General features: G+C 44.7%; 1 protein-coding gene across 1 annotated transcript in view; it reads right to left on the bottom strand.

Moving 5' to 3' along the window:
* Positions 1-8,209: 8,209 nt before the first annotated feature.
* LIPG (lipase G, endothelial type) overlaps positions 8,210-19,796 on the bottom strand; it is a 44,586-nt gene continuing 32,999 nt past the window's right edge. Inside the window, exons 6-10 of the mRNA XM_034401762.3 lie at positions 19,403-19,645; positions 18,247-18,367; positions 16,579-16,797; positions 10,953-11,057; positions 8,210-9,872 (exon numbers count right to left, since the gene is read on the bottom strand). Coding sequence (XP_034257653.2) covers positions 9,863-9,872; positions 10,953-11,057; positions 16,579-16,797; positions 18,247-18,367; positions 19,403-19,645 — 698 coding nt within the window. The 3' untranslated portion in view covers positions 8,210-9,862. The remainder of the gene's footprint in view (positions 9,873-10,952; positions 11,058-16,578; positions 16,798-18,246; positions 18,368-19,402; positions 19,646-19,796) is intronic.

Below are 19,796 nucleotides of genomic sequence, written 5' to 3'. Positions count from 1 at the left end.
AACAGTTGTGCTATGCTACTTCTCTGGAAACACTTCCATTAAGTTATTTAACTTTAAAACTAGGTTTCCCATCGTTGGCAACTTTAAGATGCATGGACTACAACACCCAGAATTCCTCAGCCACCACTGCTGGCTGGAGGATTCTGGGAGTTGAAGTCCACATCAGGGGTGGGTTTCACTTACCTTTCCTACCAGTTCACTCGTGCGCACGCACTTGCTTCGCTCGCGTGAGCACCACATCTGCACATGCGCAGATGATGTCCGGGCGGGTGGGTGGAGCCTCCTGCCACCGCTGCTACCAGTTCACCCAAACTGGGGTGAACGGTAGCAACCCACCACTGGTCCACATGCCTTAAAATTGCCAAGGTTTGGAAACCCTGCTTCAAAGTAATCCTGGCATCTTTGCACTCTAGATATAGTCATCCTCGACGACTGATTAGTGACGGTTCTTTAATTTTGGGGCCAAATTGGAGGGTCTTCATCCAGCTTCGGAATGGCATATCTCCGATCACTTTCCTGAAGAGAGGATCTTTTCTCATCAATTGAGCAAGTCCCTCAACAAATAAAGAAGAAAAAGCTTGCTGCAGTCTATAAAATTATCTAGGGGCTGCCACAAAGAACAGGGAGGTCAACCTATTCTCCGAAGCACCTGAAGGCAGGACAAAGAAGCAGTGGATGGAAAGCAGAGAACCAATTTAGAATTTAGGAGAAATTTCCTGACCGTGAAAATAATAAACCAGAAGTTTTGGATGCTCCATCACTGGAGGTTTTTAAGAAGAGCTTGGACAACCATTTGTCTGAAATTGTTCTGTCCCTCTTCCTCACACAGGCAAACGTAATACCAAGCATGCCTGCCAATATTTTATTAGGTAAACAGATTAGAATTCTTGGCAGACCAAGGTTTTGGCAGCAAACTGCCGAATGCCTGCCAAGACCGTTTTCACTCCCATAAAGCAGAAGAGGACTTATCTTCAGTCCGTTCCAGGAGCAACAAATTATCCACGAGACAAGAGTTTAGTCAATGTTCAGTCCAAAATATATCCAAGCCGAATTTCAGAGATCACGATGTGACTTTCAGGGTTTAACTTTGTCCATCACAAAGCCTGAAGAGCAATCCCACCCACTTTTATTCCTGGTGGGGCGTGGCTCCGTGACTCAGCTCAATCTCTGGCCCTCCCACGCCTCTTCCGTTGCTGCGCACTCTTCTCCCTCCGACGCTGCCTGGGATCAAGCCAGGATTCATCATCCTCGCTCCCTATCAATTGGTGCTCCGATATGCCTTTCTCCTGGCACATCTCAGGCTGTTCCTCCTGGCCTTCGGATGGAACATGAGGCATTGCCAGAAAGGAGGGTCCTGGAGAGGGAGGCCTTGTCAATTCCTCCCCATCACCTTCTGAACCTCTGTTAGGACAGGCTCGGGAGTCGGGGTCACAACAGAAATGATACAGGACAGCAATCCCCAACCTTTATGGCTTGGCGGCCCAACAGGGGTGGGTGGGACAGGGGAACTGGCTCGTGCAAGCGTTGGGTGGTGCATGCATGTGACCCACTTCCACTCACGTGACCCACTTCCAAAACAGCCACGGCCAGGGCCAGGGGTGAAATCCAGCAGGTTCTGACAGGTTCTGGAGAACCGGTAGTGAAAATTTTGAGTAGTTCGGAGATCCAGTAACGGAAATTTTGAGTAGTTCAGAGAACCGGCAAATATCATCTCTGGCTGGCCCCAGAGTAGGATAGGAATGGAGATTTTGCAATATCCTTCCCCCAGGAGTGGGGATGGAATGGGGATTTTGCAGTATTCTTCCCCGGGAATGGGGATTTTGCAGTATTCTTCCCCTGGAGAGGGGTGGGAATGGGGATTTTGCAGTAACCTTCCCCTGGAGAGGGGTGGAAATGGAGATTTTGCAGTATCCTTCCCCTGCCATGCCACCAAGCCACGCCCACCAAGCCACACCACACCCACCAAGCTTCGCCCATAGAACCAGTAGTAAAAAAAATTGAATTTCACCACTGGCCATGGCCCACTATTGGGTTGGGGACCCCAATAAGTATATAAGGGTTGGGGACCCCATGTACAGGGTCTCCTGCTTAAGCAGGGGCTTAGACTAGAAGACTTCCAAAGTCCCTTCCAACTCTATTATTCAGTTATTCTCTTTTGTTAACCAGAGATTTGAAGTGGCATCGTGAAAATATTCTGTCACCGGTTACGTCTTAATCGCTTTGCCATTTCAAATCGCTTGCCTGCTGAGAGTTTAAGGCCTCTGAACTTAACAGGATTTAAGCGGAGCAGACGAGTAAAAAAATTTCACTGTTAGACACTGACTGCCCTTGTCTAAAAGGTATCCTTTGGTGTGATTGTGGGGCGGAGGGACAAAGGGGCAGCCAATTTTAAAACTGCTGTGATTTCAGCTGCAGCTTAATCTCTTGAAAAGATGCACAGCTGGAGAATGACAGCTACATGGCTGGTGTATAAATGTGCAAAGGATATATGAAGATGGGAGGGTCGTTGTTATCTTCACCTTGACTTCTGAACATTTTTTATTAAAAGGCACAAGGAAGAACAAGATTAACAGATTAACAGAGTTGGAAGGGACTTTATAGGTCATCTAGTCCAACCCCCCCCGCTCAAGTATACCCCCCTACACTATTTCTGATAAATGGCAGTCCAATCTTTTCTTGAAAGTCTCAAGTGATGAAGCTCCCACAACTTCTGAAGGCAACTTCTGTTCCATGGGTTGATTGTTCTCACTATCAGAAAGTTCCTCCTCATTTCTAGGTTGAATCTCTCCTTGATCAGTTTCCATCCATTATTCCTTGTCTGGCCTTCAGGTGCTTTGGAAAATAGGCTGAGCCCCTCTTCTCTGTGGCAGTTCCTCAAATATTGGAAGACTGCTCTCATGTCTCCCCTGGTCCTTCTCTTCACTAGACTAGCCAGGCCCAGTTCCTGCAACCGTTCTTCGTATGTTTTAGAGTCCAGTCCTCTAATCATCCTGGTTGCTCTCCTCTGCACTTTTTCCAGAGTCTCAACATCTTTTTTATAGTGTGGTGACTAAAACTGGATGCAATACTCTAGGTGTGGTCTTACTAGGGCTTTATAGAGTGGTATTAGTACCTCACTTGAGCTTGATTGTATCACTCTGTTAATGCAATTTAGGATTGCATTGGCTATTTTGGCTGCAAGCAAGAGGGTTTCCTCTGGTTAGTTGGCAATCCCATTTTTCAACTAGGGCAGAGGTCTTCAAACTTGGCCGCTTTAAGACTTGTGGACTTCAAGAGCCTTGATAGTACAGTGGTCTAAGCACCCTGTTATTAACACAGCTGCCTGCAATTTACTGCTGGTTCGAATCTCTCCAAGGCTCAAGGTTAACTCAGCCTTCCATCCTTTCTAAGGTAGGTGAAATGAGGACCCAGTTTGTGGGGGCAATAAGCTGACTTTGTATAAATATACAAAAGGATGAAGGCTATTGCTTAATGCATTGTAAGCCGCCCTGAGTCTCTGGAGAAGGGCGGCATATAAATCAAATTTAAAAAAAAAAAAGACCTCTGAAATAGGGAATTCTAAACTCAAAGAGTTTTCAACGCGATGGAATTTAGATACTTATTGTTGTCTTACTTATTGGGACTTTATCAAGTAAAGTCCCACAGCAATCAGTAATATAGGCAAGTCCTCAACTTATGACCAGAACTGAGCCCAAAATTTCCTTTGTTAAGGAAGAGAATTGTTAAGTGAGTGTTGCCCCATTTTATGACTCATTTTGAGCTCAAATGCGGTCGTAAGAAAAAGACTAGCAGTATTATTCTATTATTTATATGTAGACCTTGAGTTAGGACTACAATTCAGCCCAAGATTTCTGTTCCTGTAAATTCTCCCTTGCTGAAGGTGAATGAGAGGAATTCACTGTTTGTTTAATAAAAGAGGTTTTGTCGGGACCAGGATTCTGCTTCGTGCTTTTTGGGGAAGCCTAGGTCAGAACAGACTGCCTGTATTCAGAAAAAGGAATGGATTTCATTTAGTTCTTAAGTTTAGGATCTTCTTCCCTCCATCTCTAATTGGAAGACTTTTAAAGGGAGCTTTCTTTCTTTCTTTCTTTCTTTCTTTCTTTCTTTCTTTCTTTCTTTCTTTCTTTCTTTCTTTCTTTCTTTCTTTCTTTCTTTCTTTCTTTCTTTCTTTCTTTCTTTCTTCTTTCTTAAATTTGTATACCGCCCTTCTCCCTGAGGACTCAGGGCGGTGAACAGCCAAGTAAAAACTTAAAGCTTAAAAACCTTCTTTTATTACTGATGGTTTAAAGTCTTGTCTAGCTGCTGTAAGCTACTTTTGTTTCTCTGACAATTCCCAGTAAGCTGTTTTAAATGATTGTGGATATACACAGTCAGCCCTAAGCCAGGGGGTTGTTTTAAAAGAATCCTTGTTAGTTGCTTTACTGTGAAAATTTGAATTACACATAGTCCTTGGTTTACGACAGTTGGAACCAAGGTGGCTATTCAGTGAGTCACATCTTATTTTTACCTCTTTTGCCCCAGTTGTTAAGTGAATCCAGTTTCTTCCCTTGTCTTTAGTTATCAGACGCCAGCTGGAAAGTTTGCAAATGGCAATGACGTGACCCCGGGATACTTGCCACCATTGTTAAAACATGACAATTGCCGAATGCCCGAATTCTGGTCACTAACTGTGAAAATGCCTCTGTGGTCTTATGTGTAAAGATTGGTCATAAGTCCAAGTTCTCGTCTGGACTATTGTAATGCTCTCTACATGGGGCTCCCCTTGGGGTGCACCCGAAGGCTCCAACTGGTGCAGAATGCGGCCACGCGGGGGATTATGGGAACGACGGGGCGCTCCCATGTGACTCCTCTCCTGCGCGAGCTGCATTGGCTTCCGGTGGACTTCCGGGTGCGCTTCAAGGTGTTGGTGATCACCTTTAAAGTGCTCCATGGCTTAGGGCCGGGGTAATTACTGGACCACCTTCTGCCACCAATTGCGTCCCACTGGCCAGTTCGCTCCCACAGAGAGGGCCTCCTCAGGGTGCCGTCGGCCAGACAATGTCAGCTGGCGACCCCCAGGGGGAGAGACTTCTCTGTGGTGGCACCTACCCTCTGGAACAATCTACCCCCAGAGATACGAGTGTTCCCAGACCTCCGGACTTTTCGTCGGGCCCTTAAAACCTATTTTTTTCAGTTAGCCGGGCTGTCCTGATTTTATGGTTGGTTTTTAAAATTTGATATTGATTTTAATTGAAATGTTTTAAGTTATGGGCCAAACTTTATTTAATTATTTTAAATTTATTTTAACTTTTGTGTACAAATGTTTTATTTTGGCTGTTCACCGCCCTGAGTCTGAAAGAAGAAGGGTGGTATAGAAATCTGAAAAATAAATAAATAAATAAATAAATAAATAAATAAATAAATAAATAAGTCACTTTTTTTCAGTGTCACAACTTCAAAGGGTCGCTCAACGAATGGCTGTATGTCGAGGACTACCTGTAATTGTATTGGATTGATTTGTGGTTATTGTGTTACTGCTTTTATTTTCCACTGTGCTTTGGTAAAGGCACATATCATCATCATCATCATCATCATCATCATCTTCATCATCAGTCTAGTTTGGACTTCCACCATTGGAAGGTTCGAAGGATCTAATTGGAGGACTTATGTCTGCTTGTACTCGCACGAATCTCAGAAGCACCAGGGCGCTTCCGGGTTGAAAGGATTAGCCAGTGACATCACAATTGCCCAGGGGACACCCAGTTTGGGGCTCCTTTCATGTCCTGTTATGTGCCCATCAAAGCGGTAACTATCTATCTATCTATCTACTTGCAAATGCATGCTTTCGAACGACTTCATTAGCAGGAGCTGGAGCGAATGACGGGAACTCACCCTGTCACACAGCAGCATTCACCACAGCCAATTTGCCACAACTCGCCATGACCAACTCACTGAGGGCAATTTAACAATTCTATTTACCGTATTTTTCGGAGTATAAGACACACCTTAGTTTTTGGGGAGGAAAATAAGAAAAAAAGCTGATTGGTCAGTGGATCACCCTCCCGGAATACCCACAATCAGCTGTTTCCAGAGGTGAACTTTAGCAACAGGTTCATTGGTTGTGAGCTCTGTGCCTTGCTTTTTTTTTCTGCCTCTGAAACTTCTGAAACTCTGTTTCAGAAAATCTTTTTTTTCTGCCTCTGAAAGCCTCCGAAACAGAGCTTCAGAAAAAAAGGCTTTTTTTTTTCTGAAGCTTCTTTCAGAGGCTTTTATTCTGAAGGACTATCTGTACTCTGTTCAATCTCCTTTCTTTGGTATTGGTATATAGATTAACCTCTTCCGATCTGCTGGTTATTTGTCATTCTCCAGATTTGTTAGCATAGTTTGGTTAGAACCTTTACTGATTCTTCTTTTGTTGCTTGCCATGTTATTTTAGACAAAAGCTTTTCAGAGGCTTTTTTTCTGAAGCTTCTTTCAGAGGCTTCTTTCAGTCTCTGAAATCTGGGCAGGGCAGAGCTACATTCGGAGTATAAGATGCACCCAGATTTTCACCCTCTTTTTGGGGAGAAAAAGGTGCGTCTTATACTATGAAAAATATGGTAATTATTTATAATAAATAAAAATTATTTTACTTTTTGCCATTCGCATTTCATTCTATCCCTCCTTTTGCATTCTTTCTTTAATGATTCTATTCCACCATTTTTTTTTACTTTTTTTTTAAATTTGATTTATATGCTGCCCTTCTCTGGAGACTCAGGGTGGCTTACAATGCATTAAGCAATAGCCTTCATACTTTTGTATATTTATACAAAGTCAGCTTATTGCCCTCACAACTGGGTCCTCAATTTACCTACCTTAGAAAGGATGGAAGGCTGAGTCAACCTTGACCTTTGGTGAGATTCGAACCTGCAGTAATTGCAGGCAGCTGGTCTTAATAACAGGGTGCTTTAGACCACTGTACTACCAAGGCTTATTTGATTTTTTTTTTTTTATTTGATTTATATGCCGCCCTTCTCTGGAGACTCAGGGCGGCTTACAATGTGCTAAGCAATAGCCTTCATTCTTTTGTATATTTATACAAAGTCAGCTTATTGCCCCCACAAACTGGGTCCTCATTTAACCTACCTTAGAAAGGATGGAAGGCTGAGTCAACCTTGAGCCTGGTAAGATTCGAACCTGCAGTAATTGCAGGCAGCTGGTCTTAATAACAGGGTGCCTTAGACCACTGTACTACCAAGGCTCTTGGTAGTGTATATTAGTGTAACTCTTGTCCCACCGCGAGTTGTCCTCTGGCGAGATGGCCATGGCGAGTTGTCCTGCAAGCGAGTTGGCCGTGGCGAGTTTGCCATGGTGAATTGTCATAGACCCGCAGCACAGGGTCTCAAACGCAGGCTTGCTACTTGTCAACCCAGCATCCTAACCAAGCGAGCTACCGCGCTCCTATGTGGTTTCTAAGATGCGAAATCAGATTGTTGTGGCCTGCCAGCCTCCGGCCCTCCAGCAGCCAAATCAGATGAGAAGAAGGCATGGGAGTTCAGGGTCAGCATCAAGGCAACCTGAGAGCTCTGAGGGGGAAGAGGGAATGGAGCTGTCAGAGAGAGAGAAAGAGAGGCGGAGCCTGGGCTGCCCGTCAGCCCTCAAATGGAGAATCAACAGCCCCCAGGTCTGGAGGTGGCTGATAAGGAAGAGGAGGAACAGCTGGGTCCAGTGCCTGATGCACGGATGCGCAGAAGGCAGAGGAGAGGAGAGCAGTGGAAATCTATGGGCTGATCCTTGGGATGGAAGAGCCAGCACTGCTAGCGAAGCCCCACCGTAGCTCTCGGGATAAAAGGCAGGGGCGGAGATGAATAGATGTGGCAGACAACTATTCATCTCCCTGTCGGACAGACTTCTTAGCCTGCGGTGAAAGAGAAACTTTTTGCTGTGGCTGCTGGCGCTCCTAATAAAGGAATCATTGCTTCAACTACAGGGGAGCTGGGTCAGAACATAGATCTGCACTTCCCAGAAGAATGAAGTGGAAGAATTATTCTTTGGATTTGCAACCTTGTCCAAATTTACAATCCAGGCTGGAAGGATTTGAAGGGAACCAACCGACTGTGACTTGGGGGAATTCCAACTTTACGGGTCTGTTTAGCTGAACAGGTTTCCCGAGTTCCTCCAGGATGGATTTCTCTCCACAGACCCTCCATATTAGGATTTTTTTAAAGGAAAGAATTAAAATGTCCACATCTGATTTTAAAGAAGTCACTGAGTTTATTTTTCTGCTCCTGGCTTGTAAAAAAACACATTTGATTTTTATTTTTTTTTAAAAAAAGAGCCTCTTTATATAAATATACAAATGCACATTTCTGGAAAAAAATAATAAATAGAGAAGGAGCAATTATTACAAAAACCCATTTTATATATACATTTAACTTCACAGACAGAGCTTCAGGATCACTTCATAAGTTGGCACAGGTCACAGTTAAATTACCTCAAATTCTGTTCCTAAAGAACAAAGACAAAATGTCATCTCTATAGGGGGAAAAAAAAACCCCAAAGACTTTGGTTGAGATCGGCTAACCCATACGTAAAAAATTAGCAGTAGAAAAGTTCCTTGAGAAATCTGGTTTAAAAATAGGCATCCTTTCTTCCGAAGGAGCTAACATTCTCCTCAGATCATTTTATTTTGCTCAATGCAACACTTCAAACCAGACGTCTTCAAACTTGGCAGCTTTAAGACTTGTGGACTTTAACTCCCAGAATTGGGAGTTATAGCTGGCTGGAGAATTCTGGAGAATTTTGGGAGTTGAAGTCCACAAGTCTTAAAGCTGCCAAGTTTGGGGACCCTTGCTTTAAACTCTCAAGGGTCTTCTGTGGGAATTTTGCAAACTTTGAAGAGTCGAACAACTTTATTCATTAATTACAAGAGGAGACAGACCTCATTTGGACATATCAAGAATGCTTAATGTATGTTAAAGTGTTCCCACGACAGTCATTGACTTAGAACCACAATTGACCCCAAAGTTTCTGTTGCTAAAGAAGAGTTGTTAAATGGCCATTTTACGACTTTTCTTGCCACACTTGTTAAGGGAATCCCTGCAGTTGTTAAGCTAGTGACATGGTTGTTAAGTGAATCTAGCTTCCCCATTGGCTTTGCTTGTCAGAAGGTCACAAAAGGTGATCCCATGACCCCGGGACATTGCAACTGTCGCGCGCAAAGCGTGTGCACGAAGAGGCGATCACGCGCGAAGCGCATGTACAAAGAGAACCAGTAGTAAAGCCAGTTAGAACCCACCACTGAAGCTACTAGTACATAAACAGAAGGAAAACCCCATTCTCTTCTAGCACTGATGATGTTATCGAGTTGGGTAATGAAACGTCTGCAAAAAAAACCCCCACCAAGCTCAGAGAGAACCAAGGACCCCACAGTGCTCTACATCATATGATTGGCTCTGTCTGCATTCACATTAATCATGGTGTTGCAATAATGTGCAATCTGTTTTGACTGGGCCTGTAAAAGAGGCGTAGACCCCAAACATTGACCAAGGCAAGATGGCATAGGCACAACCAGAAAAGCTCTCTGAAAAGAGGCCAGTTTTGTAACAGGTGGGTTTATTATTCCCTCCCAATAAATTATTCTTTTTTTAAAAAAAAGTAGAAGCCATAAATATAGAAAGTTCTCTGAATTATCATTCATGCTGAGATAGTTTTTAGCAACCCCACAGATCCATCTTTAAACTACAAGCTCTTGCAAGCCCTGACAAGTGAGGAAGCCAGAGGAAAAAGTCTGCAGAAACATGTTTCGGTCTTTCGTCTTTCGTCGCAGCAAATGCTTTTTCCAGCTGGGTTGGTCCCTGATGGATCTAAGAGGCTTCTCAAGGAGGACATTTCAATGCCGATTTTATCCTGGTCTAAGAAAGGAAGAGGGAAAAAACAAAGAGCATGATTTAAGAGGCTCAAATTACAGCTTTGATGCGCTTTGACAATCATTTAAGATGAACTGGCCTCAAAGAGAAACAAGACAGGGGGGGGGGAAACTCCCTCTAAAGATTTGTGGGAGGAGGCCAAGTTCCTGTCTCAGGCAGTTTCTGGGATGTTTCAGATTTGACTAATGGCCACTGAACCACAAATAGTCTTGTCATGCTTGAGGAGAACCACTGATGAAGACTTCCAGGTACCATAAAGCTAAATTTACTTTGTAGTGGGAAATGCTGAGTACAGTGCCCAATTTTACCTAGGGACGGTCAAGAGTTCTCTTAGAGCAGGGTTTCTCCCAATCTTGGCAACTTTAAGATATGTGGACTGCTGTGATCAAAATCTTATTCTTTTATTTTTATATACAAGTTATCTACCATGTTGACTTGTTTAACCTCCTTTACAGATGTCCTTACTCCCAGTTTGCAATTTGTATTCTTCAGATGCTTCACAGAAGGCCCCAAAATGGTAATCAGTAGCATCTTTGGACTTGAGATTTATTTCGATTTCCTCCTCTTCTTCCTCCTCCTCCTTTCTTCTTCTCCTTCTCTACCACTTCCACCACCAATTTCTCCTCCTCCTCCTTTTCCTTGTCCACCATCACCATCTCTCTTCCTTCTCCTCCTCCTTTTCCTTGTCCACCATCACTATCTCTCCTCCTTTTCCTTGTCCACCATCACCATCTCTCTTCCTTCTCCTCCTCCAGCACTATTTCTCCTTCTCCTCATGTGCCATCTTCACTTCTTTCCTTTCTCCTTCCTTTGTTCCTTGCCTTTTTGAGGTGTTAGGGAACTTAAAAGGGCACACTGTTAGTCTAAATTTTGAGGATGTTCTGGATGTCCATTGCATCTTTCCAAACCTTCCCAAAATAGGTATTTTCCTATTTTTAAAGTTTTAAGCGATAATCCTGCCCAATAGATTTGGGGAACAATTGTCTTCTCTGTAACACACTCAGATAACCTCTCGTGCTAATTGTGTTGCAAGCAATTAAATACTGAACTGGTATCAGGACTTACATTGTTCTGTTCCATTTTTGCCACCCTTCTCGGCATTTTACAAACCAGAGTTCTTGGCTAGGAGATATGTTGGTCTTCCCAGGCTCTTCTGCACAAAACACAAGCCTGAAACAAACAAAACGAAAGGTGTTTTAAGTCACATAGAACACAAGGACCTTTAAATGGAAAGTGATGCTAAACTATCTATTCCAACTTTGTAACTTTTCTTTGACAAAACTGTTAATTCCCAAATCATTGTTTTTCACCCTTGGCAAATTATGACATGTGGACTTCATCTCCCAGAATTCTTCAGCTAGCATACTAGCTGAGGAACTCTGGGAGTTGAAGTCCACATATTTTGAAGTTGGTAAGATTGAGAAACATTGTGCTAGAGCAGGGATGGAGAACCGTGGCCCTTTCTGGGAGTTGAAGTCCACAAGTCATAAAAGGGCCCATGGTTCCCCACCCCAGTTCTAGAGAAATGGCTTCCTTCCATCTTCCTTCTTTCATTATCATTCCCATCAGTGGTGGGATTCAAAATTTTTTACTACCGGTTCTGTGGGCATGGCTTGGTGGACATGGTGTGGCTTGGTGGACGTGGCTTGGTGGGTGTGGCAGGGGAAGGATACTGTAAAATTTCCATTCCCACCCTACTCCAGGGGAAGGATACTGCAAAATCCTCATTTCTTCCTGATCAGCTGGGACTCGGGAGGCAGAGAATAAAAGGGGGCAGGCCAGTCAGAGGTAGTATTTACCAGTTCTCCGAACTACTCATAATTTCCGCTATTCTCCAGAACTGGTCAGAACCTGCTGAATACCATCTCTGTTCCCCATGTGAGGCAAACTTTTTCTTTTGATTTTCCTAAATATTGGATTTAATATCTTACTTTTTTATTACATCAGAATGTCCACCTCCCATGCTATCTCTTCTATCATGTATCAGTGTTACTGTTTGGACATTTTCAGACTGATTTCAGACACAGAGAGGTTTCCACAAGAGTCATCATTTTGAAGGACAGCATGTATATATATTTTTGAAAGAAATGCATGCATATTTGTTTAAAAGTAATGTACATGTTTTAGATTCTGCCTGCCTCTTCCTAGAGAGAGGAACTGGCCCAATATCACCCACAGAGTTTCTATAGCTGAGGCGATGGGGAGTCCTGGTGTTCTGACCCAGTTCTCCAAACACGACAAACCCTCTAAAGTTAACTCCTTTATTAGGAGCGCTAGCAACCCTGACAAAAAGTTTCTCTCTCAACGCTGGCTAACAAGTCCGACCAGCCGGGAGATGAATAGTTGTCTGCCACATCTATTCATCTCCGCCCCTGCCTTTTATCCGGAACAGCGGTGGCTCTTCCGTCCCAAGGATCGGCCCATAGATTTCCACTGCTCTCCTCTCCTCTGCCTTCTGTGCATCCGCGTGTCAGGCACTGGACCCAGCTGTTCCTCCTCTTCCTCATCAGCCACCTCCAGACCTGCGGGGCTGTTGACTCTCCATCTGAGGGCTGATGGGCAGCCCAGGCTCTGCCTCTGTCTCTCTCTCTGCCAGCTCCATTCCCTCTTCCCCCTCGGAGCTCTCAGGTTGCCTTGATGCTGATCCTGACTCCCACGCCTCTTCCTCCTCTGATTCGGCTGCTGGAGGGGCCGGCGTCCATAACACCTGGACTTACAATCACAGCTGAACTCAAAATTTCCATTGCTAAGCAGGGCAGTTGTTAAGTGAGCTGCGCCTCTTTTTATGACCTTTTTTTTTGCTAGAGTTGTTAAGCAAATCACTGCAGTTATTAAGTGAATCATGCGATCATTAACCAAATCTGGATTCCCCCATTGACTTTGCTTATTGGAAGCTAGCCGGGAAGGTGACAAATGGGGATCACATGATCCTAGGCCAGTGTAACTGTCATAAATACACGGCAGTTGCCAAACACTGAATGTTGATCACATGACGATGAGAAGGCTACAATGGTTGTGAGTGTCAAAACCGGTCATAAGTCAGTTTTTCAGTGCTGTTGTAACTTCAGATGGTCACTAAATGAATGCTTGTAAATTGAGGACTACCTATACCAGGGGTGTCAAACTCAAGGCCCGGGGGCCAGATCTGGCCCATGGGATGCTTAGATCTGGCCCACAGGACCGCCCTGGAAACAGCGAAGGACCACCCCAGGGGTGGGTTCTACTTAACTTTACTACCGGTTTGCAACGGGATCACAAACCTTCTGCGCATGCACAGAACGCTGATGATGACATCAGGGGTGGTAGGCGGGGCCTCCCGCCGGTTTCACTACCGGTTCTTGAGAACCAGTCCAAACCGGGGGCAGCCCACCACTGGACCAGCCCATGGTGCCGTTGCCAGCAAAAACGGAGCTGGCAGAGGGTTGCAGGAGACTGTCACAGCCGGAAACAGAACTTGTGTGGCTCTCCCAAGCTCCGTTTTCACTGACAGAGGGTTGCAGGAGGCAACAGAGCTTGGGAGCCCGTTTTCGCTGGCAGAGCCAAGAACCTTGGTAGTACAGTGGTCTAAGGCACCCTGTTATTAAGCTGGTTATTAAGACCAGCTGCCTGCAATTACTGCAGGTTCGAATCTCGCCAAGGCTCAAGGTTGACTCAGCCTTCCATCCTTTCTAAGGTAGGTAAATTGAGGTCCCAGTTGTGGGGGCAATAAGCTGACTTTGTATAAATATACAAAAAGGATGAAGGCTATTGCTTAGCGCATTGTAAGCCGCCCTGAGTCTCCGGAGAAGGGCGGCATATAAATCAAATTAAAAAAAAAAAAAAAAGAGTGCTTGGGCCACCACAGGCACCTCTGATATGAGTGATATCGAGCTGGCCACACCCACCCTGGCCACACACCCCCCAGATCAAACACAACCCTGATGTGGCTCTCAATGAAATCAAGTTTGACACCCCTGATGTATACATTACTCTGGTTCTTGGGATGAGAGGGAGGCCCAAAGTCCCTCAGGAGCTTCCATGACTGAGGGTGAAATGAATTTAGGTCTCCTCACTCCTAGTCTCAAATATTCACCAACAGTCCATGTTTGTTCTAGAACCCAGAGAGAGAGGGGCTGGCTTAAAGTCAAAAAAACAGAACCAAGGTCTCCTTGTTCCTAACCCAACATTTCAACTGCTACACCATAATGGCGCTCGCCACAATTGCAACACAGAGTTGTGGTTCTTCCGAATGTCCAATTTTGCAAGCCGACAGGAGAACGGCAGCATCCTACCCTCCTACTACTGGGGCGGTCTTTGAGGAATGTCTCCCTCGAGATGGTGAGAGTTAAATTCTTGGATTCGCTCCAGATTAGTAAACTAATGGAATGTAAGCCTGGATGAGGATCAGTTGACTATACACAGAAGAGATTTGATAACAATAGGCTGCTCGCTTCTGATTTGTTGACCTTTGTGTGACTCCAGAAAGCATAGATAAAAATACCGATAAAGGAGAATATTTGTAGCTCGGAGTTAAGATGAGGGGTCCTTGGTGCTCTCCGAGCTTGGTTGTTTTCTTTCAGGCATTTCATTACCCAAACTAGGTAACATCATCAGCATTGATGCGCTGGTGATGTTACCTAGTTTGGGTAATGAAATATCTCAGTGGTAGGTTCCTCCCGGATCTGCCGAGCCGGTAGCGGTGACGATATGATGTCACCGAACCGATTCTGCCCCCCCCCGTTATTCTTACCTTTTATTTGGCCCCACCCCAATCTATTGCTGCCTCCTGAGTCCCAGCTGATGGGCTATAAGGAAAAAAACTGTTTAAACTCTTGCCGTGGGGCTTCAAAGGGCCGCCCTACAGCTGATCAGTGGTAAAAGGCAGTTTGGTGGTAGACCGGTGCCTCCAAAAACAAATGAGTAGACCGGTGCCTGCAAAAATAAATGGGTAGACCAGTGCCTGCAAAAATACATGAGTAGACTGGTGCCTGTAAAAATAAATGGGTAGACCAGTGCCTGCAAAAATACATGAGTAGGCCAGTACAGCTCTGCAAGCAGTTAAAAGCCTGGTAGACCTGTACCTCTGCTAAATCCTAAAGAATTGTCACATGACCATCAAGCCACGCCCACAAAATAAGCCACGCCCACAGAACCGGTAGTAAAAAATTTTAGAACCCACCCCTGAAATATCTGCAAGGAAACAACCAAGCTCAGAGAGCACCAAGGATCCCCATAGATAAAAATTCTTACTGGGTAGATAGATAAATATGAAGTTTTAAAATCAAGCACGCAAAGAGATAACAGAGAGAGCTGTTCTCTGAGTCATTCACATTTCCTCCGACAGATACTTTCTACGAAGAGTTCGTTGACATCTATTATCATGAAAAACCAAAAGTTTTATAGATTGGGGATGGTTTAAATTATATTTATGGGAAAAGAGCAGATGAACAGACTGTTTCCCTTAAATTAATTTTCCAGTTTGTAAAAAAGTTATTCCAGCTATATCCTTGAGTCCATTTGTAAAGATGTGGGTTTGAAGGCAGAGGTCCTTCAAACTTGGCAGCTTTTAAGACTGGTGGACTTCAACTCCCAAAATGAGAATTCTGGGTTAGGGTCATGAGAATTCTGGGAGTTGAAGTCCACCAGCCTTAAAGCTGCCAAGTTTGAAGGACCTCTGTCTTAAGGTATTATTCAGGCCTTTTTTTTTTTTTTCTGGCTAACTAAAATCCAGCTTCTAAAAGCAATTTTAATTTACCACCTGAACATGAAACCAGATTATGAGGATTCACAACTAAAATAGCTACTAGAATGTATTCACTGCTTTTTTAACATCATTTTCTTATTTTTTTTAATATCACTTTTAACATCCTATCATCCCCTTTCAAATCCCTTTCTTTGCACTTTATTTCACCTGATTTTGATTTCCAGGGGTGTGGGTGGGAGTTTGTTTTAATTTTTGAAAAAAGAAATGCTGAAGAGCAAAATAGAGCTAGTCCTCGACTTCTGACCACAATTGGAACTAACATTTACATTGCTAAGCAAGGGGGTCATTAAGCCAGTTGCTTCCTGATTTTACGATATTTTTTTTTTTGTCACGGTTAAAAGAATCATTGCAGGCGTTATTTGAATCCCATGGTCATTAAGCGAATCCAGCTTCCCCCATTGAGTTTGCTTCTCTGGGAACATGCACCTTCATGTTCTCGATTTACGACCCCAAATTTGTGTTCCTAAGCGAGGCATTTGTTAAGTGAGTTTTGTCTCATTTTATGACCTTTCTTGCCACATTTGTTAAGTGAATCACGCCAGCTGCTAAGTTAGTAACGGGTTGTTAAGTGAATCTGGCGTCCCCATTGACTTTGCTTTTCAGAAAGTTGCCAAAGAGTGACTTGACCCCGGGGACACTGCAACCGTCATAAATATGAATCAGTTGCCAGGCGCCTGAATTTTGATCACGTGACCACAGGGATACTGCAACGGTCAGGTGTGAAAAACGTTCACAAGTCCCTTTTTTCGGTGCCGTTGGAACTTTGAGCGGTCACTAAATGAACCGTTGTAAGTCGAGGACTACCTGTACATAAACGTACATGCACAGGTGAATTGTTTAGTTCAAACTGAGCATCCCTTCCCTCCCAGCCATTTCGACCAACAGAAATAGACTGTGGGATGTTACACCACTTGCTCCCCACTGGTGATCCTTCACCAAGATCCTTACTTCTTCTGCGTTTCGCCCGACTTCACGCGGATCCGTCTGATCTGTAGTTCTTTGGATGACGGATCGGACTTGGACCAGTATGTTTTCATTTGGCTCCAAAAGTTGTACCAGGACTTAGTGGTGATTTCCCAGGTGAGTTTGATCTTTAGAATATCACCCAAATCTTCCCCTGTGTAGACCAGGAAGGTGTTTGTATAGTTCAGGCCAATTTGATCAGATCTGAAAAGGAAGCCAACATTGAACAGATGATCATTCCTCCACCAGCTCAGCCTTGTTCCAGAGGGAAGACGGCAAGGGGTTCAAGAGTTAAGCTGATGAGATGGATTAGACCAGTGGTGAAATCCAACTTTTTTTACTACTGGTTCTGTGGGCGTGGCTTGGTGGGCGTGGTGTGTTGTGGTGTGGCTTGGTGGGCGTGACTTGGTGGGCATGGCAGGGGAAGGATACTGCAAAATCCCCATTCCCACCAGGGGTGGGTTCTACTTACCTTTACTACCAGTTCGCAACGGAGCATGTGCAGAAGCATTTTGATGATGTCGGGGTCGATGGGCGGAGCCTCCCAACGGTTTTATTACCGGTTCTATAGAACCGGTGCGAACCGGGGGCAACCCACCACTGATTCCCACCCCACTCCTGGGGGAAGGATACTGCAAAATCTCCATTCCCACCCCACTCTGGGGCCAGCCAGAGGTAGTATTTGCCGGTTCTCCAAACTGCTCAAAATGTCCACTACCGGTTCTCCAGAACCTGCTGGATTTCACCCCTGGATTAGACCCACGAGCTGGAAGTTCCCAATCCTAATTTCAAATTATAGGGGTGCTAATACATGCGGTGTAGGAACACAAAGACATTTGAGAACTTCCCTAAATATCGGAATATCAGGATAGAGCTGGAAGGTACCTTGGAGGTCTTCTAGTCTAGCCTTCTACTCCAGCAGGAGATCCTGATGTTAGCATTCTGATGCTGCCATAAAAAGACGAGGCTTGACTTTTCACCTACTTATTTTCTCTGTAGATAATATCCCCTAGGAGATGGGATGGGAGGGGGGAACATTCCTGTGGGGTGAGGTCAGAAGCTGGGGAGACTGACTTGGAAGATGGCCAATGAGAAGATGAGAATTGGGGAATGGAAAGGGAAGGGTTTGGGGGTCAGAGGGTTAGTATCGGCTACGACGAAGTCGGGGCGAGATCTGTCGTACTCAATAAATGGAATATTTCAGCAAAGGTTAATTGTTTGGGAGTGCAATTTATTTGAGATGACATCGAAACCTGACACCTATACCATTTCAGACAATGTGTCTTCTTTGTGGCAACCTCTCAAATACTGGAACACTGCTATCATGTCACCCCTAGTCCTTCTTTTCACTAGACTAGCCAAACCCAAGTCCTTCATATGTTTTAGTCCCCAGGCCTTTAATCATCTTAGTTGCTCTTCTCTGCACTTTTTCCAAAGTCTCAACATCTTTTTTTGTAACGTGGTGACCAAAACTGGACACAGTATTTCAGGTGTGGTCTTACCAAGGCTCTGGACTGTCCCCCTCTTTAAAACAAGGGATCTACCAAGTCTTCCTAGGACAGAGTTGAGGAAACAAAACATGGAGGTGGCCTTCTTAGAAAAAACAATCTCAACTTTAACGAGAATGACTGATATTTGAAATTTTCCACTTACACTTCCAGAGGTAGAGGTTCAGAATCTCCACTGGTCCCATAGAAGGTGACAGAAAATGCTGGTTCGGTTTCTCCCAGACTTTTGTAGCTGAAGACATGGATCTTCAGCTGATAGTGGAAAACTGCGGGAAGACAAGAGCCCAAAATTAGACTTGCAAATTTGTGGTAACATAAGCAGACATGGCTTGCAAGGGGAGGGTCCAAGGGGCAGAGGATCTGAGTGCCATATGTGTTGTTGGTGCCCCAAACTAGAAGACTAGAGACAGAGGTGATATTCAGCCGGTTCAGATTGGTTCGCCCGAACTGGTAGCAGAAATTACAGGTGGGCCCAGCACCAACCCCAGCTCTATGCCATCCTATTTAGGCACATGTTTGAGGGCGAGTGCATGCATAGAAGGTACGCATGTGAGCAAAGCACATGTGCAGAATGCTGGGCACATGTGTGGAAGGCAGGTGCATGTGTGAACCGGGCGCATGCACGCGCGGGGCAAACCGGTAGTAACATAATCTGAAACTGACCGCTGACTAGAGAGAACCAGAAAAGCAGTAGGGCATGGATGTTGGATTCCGTACTACATGGAGGAGAAAGAAGGCAGCTGTCTTTGATCCACAGCAAAGCTCTTGCACACCGGTAAATTAACTGTAGGCAGTCCATGGACCATGAGCATAATTGAGTCCAAAAGTTCCATCGCAAGACAGTTGTTAAGCGAGTTTTGCATCATTTTACGACCTTTCTTGCCATCGTCGTTAAGTGAATCACTGCAATTGTTAAGTTAGTAACACAGTCGTAAAGTAAATCTGGCTTTCCCATGGACTGGGGAACGGCACTGAAAAAAAATGACTTATGGTTGTTTTTCACACAGTAACCCCACAGTCACCTGATCAACATTTGGACGCTTGGCAACTGGCTCATATTTATGACGGTTGCAGTGTCCCGGGGTCATGGGATCCCCTTTTGCGACCTTCTGACAAGCAAAGTCAACGGTGAAGCCAGACTCACTTAACAACCGTGTTACTAACTTAACAATTGCTGTAATTCACTTAACAATGGTGGCAGGAAAGGTCACAGAATGGGGCAAAACTCACTTAACCACTGTCTCGCTTAGCAACGGGAATCTGACTTACGAACAAAATTGAGCCCCAAATTTTCACCTTACCTTTGAAAGGCATGCCAGCCCTTGTCTTGAGGTACATCTTGCTGTTGCGCTTGTTCCTCATCTTCTTGGTGTTGTATCCGATGCCGTTGCAGCGATTCTTCCGACAGCTCAAGCAAATGCCCTTCTTGAAGCGTCCGGAATCCGTGCATTGGAAGGCAAAACTCTGCTTGTCCTTGTTCACAAGCGAGTCCACAAAGAGGTGCACTGACCGCTCGTGTTCGCATATCACAAGGTCCCCAAGCTCTAGAGGGGTGGGGAGATGGAGCACAGAAATCATTAGGACCTTGGCGTCCCAGTGGACGATCACTTAAACATGTGCCTGTTGGGTGCGGCAGCAGCCAAAAAAACGAATACAATCCTTGGTTGTATAAACAGAGGAACAGAATCAAAATGA

Source organism: Pantherophis guttatus, chromosome 2 (genome assembly GCF_059756535.1).
Source record: "Pantherophis guttatus breed Tessera chromosome 2, ASM5975653v1, whole genome shotgun sequence".
In the NCBI taxonomy this organism is placed as follows: domain Eukaryota; kingdom Metazoa; phylum Chordata; class Lepidosauria; order Squamata; family Colubridae; genus Pantherophis; species Pantherophis guttatus.
The sequence above is the reverse complement of the archived record's forward strand: the minus strand, read 5'-3'. Positions and strand labels throughout refer to the sequence as shown.